This window comes from Salvelinus fontinalis, unplaced genomic scaffold, assembly GCF_029448725.1.
Source record: "Salvelinus fontinalis isolate EN_2023a unplaced genomic scaffold, ASM2944872v1 scaffold_1259, whole genome shotgun sequence".
Lineage (NCBI taxonomy): Eukaryota > Metazoa > Chordata > Actinopteri > Salmoniformes > Salmonidae > Salvelinus > Salvelinus fontinalis.
The window spans coordinates 23,792-33,282 of NW_026601468.1; the positions used below are offsets into that span (position 1 = coordinate 23,792).

Genomic DNA, 9,491 nt, shown 5'->3' on the forward strand with positions numbered 1-9,491 from the left:
TGACATGTAATCATTATATTTACTGTAACATGTAATCATTATATTTACTGTGCCATGTAATCATTATATTTACTGTGCCATGTAATCATTATATTTACTGTGCCATGTAATCATTATATTTACTGTGACATGTAATCATTATATTTACTGTGACATGTAATCATTATATTTACTGTGACATGTAATCATTATATTTACTGTAATATGTAATCATTATATTTACTGTGCCATGTAATCATTATATGTACTGTGCCATGTAATCATTATATTTACTGTGCATGTAATCGTTATATTTACTGTAACATGTAATCATTATATTTACTGTGCCATGTAATCATTATATTTACTGTAACATGTAACCATTGTATTTACTGTGCCATGTAATCATTATATTTACTGTAACATGTAATCATTGTATTTACTGTAACATGTAATCATTATATTTACTGTAACATGTAATCATTATATTTACTGTAACATGTAACCATTGTATTTACTGTAATGTGTAATCATTATATTTACTGTATTATGTAATCATTATATTTACTGTGACATGTAACCATTATATTTACTGTAATGTGTAATCATTATATTTACTGTAATATGTAATCATTGTATTTACTGTAACATGTAATCATTATATGTACTGTAACAGGTAGTCATTATATTTACTGTGACATGTAACCATGATATTTACTGTAATATGTAATCATTATATTTACTGTAATATGTAATCATTATATTTACTGTAACATGTAATCATTATATTTACTGTAACAGGTAGTCATTATATTTACTGTAATATGTAATCGTTATATTTACTGTAATATGTAATCGTTATATTTACTGTGATATGTCATCATTATATTTACTGTAATATGTAATCATTATGTTTACTGTAATATTGAATGGTGAATGCAGCGGTAAATGGTAGTCATTTCAAATACATTTTCCCAGAAATTGACACTTGGACAAAGGAAGCTCCATTTTGCCTGTTTATTGTATCAGAGAACTCTCCCCCTCCCTCCTGTCACCCCCTCTACCTCTTTCCCCCTCCCTCCTGTCACCCTCTCTACCTCTTTCCCCCTCCCTCCTGTCACCCCCTCTACCTCTTTCTCCCTCCCCCCTGTCACCCCCTCTACCTCTTTCTCCCTCCCTCCTGTCACCCTCTCTACCTCTTTCCCCCTCCCTCCTGTCACCCTCGCTACCTCTTTCCCCCTCCCTCCTGTCACCCTCGCTACCTCTTTCCCCCTCCCTCCTGTCACCCTCTCTACCTTCTTCCCCCTCCCTCCTGTCACGCACTCTTCCTCTTTCCCCCTCCTGTCACCCCTTCTTCCTCTTTCCCCCTCCTGTCACCCTCTCTACCTCTTTTTCCCCTCCGTCCTGTCATCCCCTCTACCTCTTTTCCCCTCCGTCCTGTCATCCCTTCTACCTCTTTTCCCCTCCGTCCTGTCATCCTCTCTACCTCTTTCCCCCTCCTGTCATCCCCTCTACCTCTTTTCCCCTCCGTCCTGTCATCCCCTCTACCTCTAATTCCCCTCCGTCCTGTCATCCCCTCTACCTCTTTTCCCCTCCGTCCTGTCATCCCCTCTACCTCTTTCCCCCTCCTGTCATCCCCTCTACCTCTTTTCCCCTCCGTCCTGTCATCCCCTCTACCTCTAATTCCCCTCCGTCCTGTCATCCCCTCTACCTCTTTTCCCCTCCGTCCTGTCATCCCCTCTACCTCTTTTCCCCTCCGTCCTGTCATCCCCTCTACCTCTTTCCCCCTCCTGTCACCCTCTCTACCTCTTTTCCCCTCCGTCCTGTCATCCCCTCTACCTCTAATTCCCCTTCCTCCTGTCATCCCCTCTACCTCTTTTCCCCTCCGTCCTGTCATCCCCTCTACCTCTAATTCCCCTCCGTCCTGTCATCCCCTCTACCTCTTTTCCCCTCCGTCCTGTCATCCTCTCTACCTCTTTTCCCCTCCGTCCTGTCATCCCCTCTACCTCTTTCCCCCTCCTGTCACCCTCTCTACCTCTTTTCCCCTCCGTCCTGTCATCCCCTCTACCTCTAATTCCCCTTCCTCCTGTCACCCCCTCTACCTCTTTCCCCCTCCCTTCTGTCACCCACTCAACCTCCCACTCCCTCTTCCGACCCCCTCTCTCCCTGCCTCCCCTTCCCCTCTCCCCTGTCTTCCCTCTCCTCCGTCTCCCCCTCTCTCCCCTGTCTCTCCCCCGTGTCCCCCTTCCCTGTCTTCCCCTCTCCCCTCTCTCCCCCTTCCTGTCTTCCCCTCTCCCCTTTCTCCCCCCTCCCTGTCTTCCCCTCTCCCCTCTCTCCCCTGTCTCTCCCCTGTGTCCCCCTCCCTGTCTTCCCCTCTCTCCTCCAGCTGTATTCTCTTTATTTCAGTAGGATGATGGAGATTACAGCCTAAACCCCCTTCTCTTCCTCCTCTTCCTCCTCCTCCTCCCCCCTCCTCCTCCTCCTCCTCCTCCTCCTCCTCCTCCTCCTCCTCCTCCTCCTCCTCCTCCTCCTCCTCCTCCTCCTCCTCCAATAAGATCATTTCTGTCCTGAACGCTAGCTGTGTCCTGGTCGTGTGTCTGGTCTGTCGTTGTGTGGACAGACAGTCTGACGCGATGAGTACAGCTAGCGCTTGCTGCTGCATCTGTGCACTTTTGCTGTGTGTGTGTGTGTGTGTGTGTGTGTGTGTGTGTGTGTGTGTGTGTGTGTGTGTGTGTGTGTGTGTGTGTGTGTGTGTGTGTGTGTGTGTGTGTGTGTGTGTGTGTGTGTGTGTGTGTGTGTGTGTCTGTTTGTGTCTGTGTGTGTTTGTGTGTGTGTGTGTGTGTGCTAATGTTAAAATGGGCACATTACCACCAGAGGGAGCATAAGCATTCAAGTAGAAAACAAGATCGTCTGTGTCACGGGAAAGGGGCCACCCCCTGGCGTACACACACACACACACACACACACAGACACACGAGAGACCAGCTGAAATATTTTTGACTCCGACTGTCAATAGGGTAGTGATAGTTCCCCTGAGCATCTGTCTGTGTGTTTGTACATACATGTGTGTGTGGAAAGGGGCATCAGCTTTATTTTCTTTTGATGCAATAAGAGTCCATTTAATTGACTCTATTTCCTCTGTCTCCTCCCTACAGAACTTCTTTCAGATCATCAGCAATCTCCTGGAGGAGGACAACAGGGACAAGTGGGAAGACGCACAACAGGTAAACATTCTGCACTGAGCTTGATGCATCATTGAAATGCACTTGGGTGAGTGTGGTATTCCTGCAGAGTCTGGTCCAGCCAGTTGAATACTATAGCATTCACCAGCACTGAGTTGTATTGCCAGGTTCAACTGGTCATTGTGACCTGAGTTCGTATTCAGAGTAGGAGTGCTGACCTAGGATCAGATTTGCTCTTTTAGATCAAAAGATTGTGTACAAAGGCGGGACCTATTCCTGATCCTAGATCAGCCGTGAGGTACTTTTATTTAGTCACATTGTGTATTGTGTGTCACTGGGTTGGGATGTGTCTGTTTCTCTATCTGGAGGTATAATACCATCACTGTCCACTCGGTGGCAGCAGGGAGCACAGCCACTAGAGATGACCAGTCCCCATCGACTCATTACGTCTCTCTGTGATGTTTGTTCTTCTTCCCTAGAAATCCAGTCACTCCATAGCAGACAGGGTGGATAGGTCATTTCAAATGCTGGATTTCATAATTACAGAACCCCTGAGGAGTATTTAGCTTTATTTAGCCACATCAGAGGGAAATAGCTGTTGCTAGAATGGATATGTCTGCCTCCCTGTGCTGTTCAAAAGAGGGATGTTGCATGTATAGTATACCTGCTAGGTAAGAACAGCTGCAAGACTCCCATGTTGCTAGAACATATTCAACGGTATGTACAGTTGAAGTCGGAAGTTGACATACACTTAAGTTGGAGTCATTAAAATGCGTTTTTCAACCACTCCACAAATTTCTTGTTAACAAACTATAGTTTTGGCAAGTCGGTTAGGACATCTACTTTGTGCATGACACAAGTCATTTTTCCAGACAGACAATTGTTTACAGACAGATTATTTCACTTGTAATTCACTGTATCACAATTCAAGTGAGTCAGAAGTTTGCATACACTAAGTTGACTGTGCCTTTAAACAGCTTGGAAAATTCCAGAAAATGATGTCTATAGAACTGTTTGGCCATAATGACCATCGTTATGTTTGGAGGAAAAAGGGGGAGGCTTCCAAGCTGAAAAACACCAACCCAACCGTGAAGCACATGAGTGGCAGCATCATGTTGTGGGGGTGCTTTGCTGCAGGAGGGTCTGGTGTACTTCACAAAATAGATGGCATCATGAGGGAGGAAAATTATGTAGATCTGTTGAAGCAACATCTCAAGACATCAGTCAGGAAGTTATAGCTTGGTCGCAAATTAGTCTTCCAAATGGACGATGACCCCAAGCATACTTCCAAATTTGTGACAAAATTGCGACAAAATTACTTAAGGACAACAAAGTCAAGGTATTGGAGTGGCCATCACAAAGCCCTGACCTCAAACCTATAGAACATTTGTAGGAGAACTGAAAAACGTCAGGAGGAATGGGCCAAAATTCACCCAACTTATTGTGGGAAGCTTGTGGAAGGCTACCCGAAACGTTTGACCCAAGTTAAACAATTTAAAGGCAATGCTACCAAATACTATTTGAGTGTATGTAAACTTCTTACCCACTGGGAATGTGATGAAAGAAATAAAAGCTGAAATAAATCATTCTCTCTACTATTATTCTGACATTTCACATTCTTAAAATAAAACTAAAACGAAATTCTTACTCTGATTAAATGTCAGGAATTGTGAAAAACTGAGTTTAAACGTATTTGGCTAAGGTGTATGTAAACTTCCGACTAAACTTCAGACTGTAGATTGAACAAGGAAACATCTAATGGAATCATATTTTATACAGAACAGAAATAATAATTCTATTCACATTCATCAGCCATATTCTGGAACATAAATGTGTCGGTCAGGTCCTCTCGTCTTTATCCCACAAAAATACAGATGTCAAGTATTTGTTTTTCACCAAGGATGTTGGGTACAACCTCAGGCAGGGGTTTTATGATTTTATCTGCGTGGGTTTTCCTCCTGTCACTTCTCCTGTCATCCTGAATGAGTCTCTCAGGGTTGAGAGGTGGCCACTCTTCCTTCAAAAACTCCCACTTTATTTTAAGACGAACCCGCCCTGTCTCCGGTAGAGACAGCATCTCCACAGACCACTAATTTACAAAGGACATCAGGAGCTTTTGTGAACTTCCAGTGCCAAATGACTGCCTTCCAGAGAGGAAAGGAAAGGAGGGCGAAGGGAGGAAAGAGAGAGAAAGACAAAGAGAACGAGAGAGAGAAAGAGAGAGAGAGAGAAAGAGAGAGAGAGCAAGATAGAGAGAGAGACAGAGTGAGAGAGAGAGAGACAGAGTGAGAGAGAGAGAGAGAGAGAGAGAGAGAGAGAGAGAGAGAGAGAGAGAGAGAGAGAGAGAGAGAGAGAGAGAGAGAGAGGAGGGGGGGGGAATTTTGGATGGTTGGTGTTTATCTTCCTTTTTCTTCCCTCTGTTTCTCTTTGATTCACCTAGGTGGTTAAGAGGTGGTTAAGAGCATTGGGCCAGTAGCCAAAAGGTTGCTGGTTTGAATCCAGAGCCAACAACAAATATATTTACTGAGCAAGGCACTTAAGCCTAATGGCTCCTGTAAGTCACTCTGGATAAGGGTGTCTGCTAAATGACTAAGAAGGAGAGAAAGAGAACAGCAGGCAGTCTGCCCTCTATCGACCCAGTCTTTCTGTCTCTCTCTACAAGTACTAATTAGTGGTCCTCACTGCAGTTTCTGACTTTTGTCTGTCGTGTCTACGACACACTCACTCACTCACTCACTTACACGCACACGCACACACGCACACACACACACACACACACACACACACACACACACACACACACACACACACACACACACACACACACACACACACACACACACACACACACACACACACACAAACACACACACACACACTCTCTCTCACTCACACACACACACTCACTGGTCTAACTTCCTGTGAAAAAGGCTCAGTCCCAAGTCTGTAACTGAGAGCAGAAAGATAACGACCATGGAGGTACAGCTGGCGAAGAACTCTCTGCCTAACTCTCTTCTATCCTCTGTCTGTCAATCAATCAATCAATCAAAGTGTATTTGTCACATGCTTCATAAACAACAGGAGTAGACTAACAGTGAAATGCTAACGGGCCCTTCCCAACAATACAGAGAGAAAAATAGAAAAATAATAACACAAGGAATAAATCCACAATGAGTAACAATAACTTGTCTATTTACATGGGGTACCAGTACTGAGTATTAATAACTTGGCTATAAACATGGGGTACCAGTACTGAGTAATGATAACTTGTCTATAAACATTTGGTACCAGTACTGAGTAATGATAACTTGGCTTTAAACATGGGGTAGCAGTACTGAGTAATGATAACTTGGCTATATACATGGGGTACCAGTACTGAGTAATGATAACTTGGCTATATACATGGGGTACCAGAGTAATGATACGCACTACCTCTTGTCGCGGTGATGCAGCCAGTCAAGATACTCTCGATGGTGCAGCTGTAGACCTTTTTGAGGATCTGAGGGCCCATGCTGAATCTTTTCAGCCTCCAGAGGGGGAAGAGGCTTTGTCGTGCCTTCTTCACGACTGTGTTAGTGTGTTTGGATCATGATAATTACTTAGTGATGTGAACAGCGAGGAGCTTGAGGCTCTCGACCCGCTCCACTATAGCCCCGTCAATTTGGATTGTGGTGTGTTGGTCCTCCATTTCCTGTAGACCTTAATCAGCTCCTTTGTCTTGCCAACGTTGAGGGAGATGTTGTCTTGGCACCACACTGCCAGGTCAATGACCTGCTCCCTATAGGCTGTCTCATCGTCATCGTCATCAGGCCTACCACTGACATGTCGTCGTGTCGCCAGCAAACTTAATGATGGTATGTTGAAGTCTTGCATGGCCACGCAGTCGTGGGTGAACAGGGAGTACAGGAGGGGACTACGCATGCATCCCTGAAGAAACCCCATGTTTAGGGTCAGTGTGGCGGATGTGTTGTTGCCTACCCTCACCACCTGGGGGCAGCTCATCAGGAAGTCCAGGTTCCATTTGCAGCTGGAGGGGTTCAGTCCCAGGGTCCTGAGCTTAGTGATGCGCTTGGAGGGTACTATGGTGTTGTACACTGAGCTGTAGTCAATTAACAGCATTCTCACATAGGTGTTCCTCTTGCCCTATCCCACACGACTGCGTCATATGTGGATCTATTGGGGCGGTATGCAAATTGTAGTGGGTCTAGGTTATCGGGTAAGGTGGAGGTTATGCCGTCATTAACTAGCCTCTCAAAGCACTTCATGATGACAGAAGTGAGTGCTACAGGGTGATATTAATTTAGTTAAGTTACTTTAGCTTTTTTGGGTGCAGGAACAAAAGTGGACATCTTGAAGCAAGTGGGGACATCAGACTGGGATATGGAGAGATTGAATATGTCCGTAAACACTCCAGCCAGCTGGTCTGCACATGCTCTGAGGACGCGGCTAGGCTGGGCCAGCAGCCTTGAGAGGGTTAACACACTTAAATGACTTACTCACGTTGGCCACGGAGAACGAGAGCACCCAGTTCTTGTGAACGGAGGCGGCCTGTGGGCGAAGAAGGTGTTTAGCTTATCCGGGAACGAGGCGTCGGTGTGCTCAACGTGGCTTGATTTCACTTTCTAATCCGTAATTGTCTGGAGTTCGTGCTACATATGTCTCGTGTCTGAGCCGATGAATTGCGACTCCACTTTGTCCCTGTAATGTCGTTTTGTCTCTTTGATTGCCATACGGAGGGCATAGCTGTTTAGACGTCCATGTCACCTTGCCATGGTTAAATGCGGTGGTTCACGCTTTCAGTTTTGCACATATGCTGCCATCTATCCACAGTTTTTGGTTTGGGTAAGTTATAATTTTCACAGTGGGAACAACATCCTCTATGCACTTCCTGATGAACCCAGTCACAGAGTCAGTGTACCATTTCCCACACCGCGTGATTAAAACAATCTTAAAACATAGATTCCAATTGGTCAAACCAACGTTGAACAGTCCTTACCACATGTGCTTCCTGTTTAAGTTTCTGCCTATAGGTGTGGAGGAACAGAAAGCGTCCGGATTAGTGTCCCGCTCCTTGAAAGTGGCAGCTCTGGCCTTAAACTCAGTGCGGATGTTGCCTGTAATCAATGGCTTCTGGTTAGGATATGTACGCACAGTCACTGTGGAGACGAAGACCCACGCAGATTGACGAAGCCATCAATGCACTTATTAATGAAGCCGGTGACTGATGTGGTAAACTCCTCAATGCCAGGGGATGAATCCCGGAACATATTCTAGTCTGTGCTAGCAAAACAGTTTTGTAACTTAGCATCTGCTTCATCAGACCACTTACACATTGAGTGTGTCACTGGTACTTCCTGTTTGAGTTTTTGCTTGTAAGAAGGAATTAGGAGGTTAAAGTTATGGTCAGATTTGCCAAAGGGAGGGCGTAGGAATGCCTTGTAAGCATTTCTGTGCATCAAGGTGATCAAGGGCTTTGTCGCCTCTAGTTGCACAGGTGCATACCACCCTGCATACCACTGCTGGGTTGCTTCTGAAGCTAAGCAGGGTTGCTCCTGGTCAGTCCCTGGATGGGGGACCAGATGCTGCTGGAAGTGGTGTTGGAGGGCCAGTAGGAGGCACTCTTTCCTCTGGTCTAAACAAAGATCCCAATGCCCCAGGGCAGTGATTAGGGACACTGCTCTGTGTAGGGTGCCGTCTTTCGGATGGGACGTTAAACAGGTGTCCTGACTCTCTGAGGTCATTAAAGATCCCATGGCATTTATCGTAAGAGTAGGGGTGTTAACCCCGGTGTCCTGGCTAAATTCCCAATCTGGCCCTCAACCATCACGGTCACCTAATAATCCCCAGTTTACAATTGGCTCACTCATCCCCCTCCTCTCCCCTGTAACTATTCCCCAGGTCGTTGCTGCAAATGAGAACGTGTTCTCAGTCAACTTACCTGGTAAAATAACGGATAAATAAAATAAACATGCTGGTAAAACTGAGATAAAACAGATTTCGGTTTCCCTGCATTAAAGTCATCTGGCCACAAGATGTGCCAACTCTGGATGTGCACTTTTTGATTTGCTTATAGCCCTGTACAGCACGTTGAGCGTGGTCTTAGTGCAAGCATCGGTTTGTGGTGGTAAATAGACAGCTATGGAACGTATATATGAAAACAATCTTGGTAAATAGTATGGTCTGCAGCTTATCATGAAGTATTCTACCTCAGGCGATGGAAAACTTGAAACGTTCTTAACATTAGAGATCGCCCACCAGTTGTGGTTAACAAAGAGCCACTCCTCCCACTTATTCCCCCGTCTGGTCTAGACGATGCATGGAGAAATCAGC

The 9,491-nt window shown here is 45.3% G+C and overlaps 1 protein-coding gene across 1 annotated transcript in view; it reads left to right on the plus strand.

Annotated features, from left to right (window-relative positions):
- The window catches only part of LOC129848889 (adhesion G protein-coupled receptor B3-like), a gene marked incomplete at its 5' end in the record, with an annotated part of 25,756 nt that extends 20,350 nt beyond the window's left edge, over positions 1 to 5,406 (plus strand). Inside the window, one exon of the mRNA XM_055915989.1 lies at positions 3,135 to 5,406. Within this exon, the coding sequence (XP_055771964.1) occupies positions 3,135 to 3,221 (87 nt within the window). The remainder of the gene's footprint in view (positions 1 to 3,134) is intronic.
- Positions 5,407 to 9,491: the final 4,085 nt, after the last annotated feature.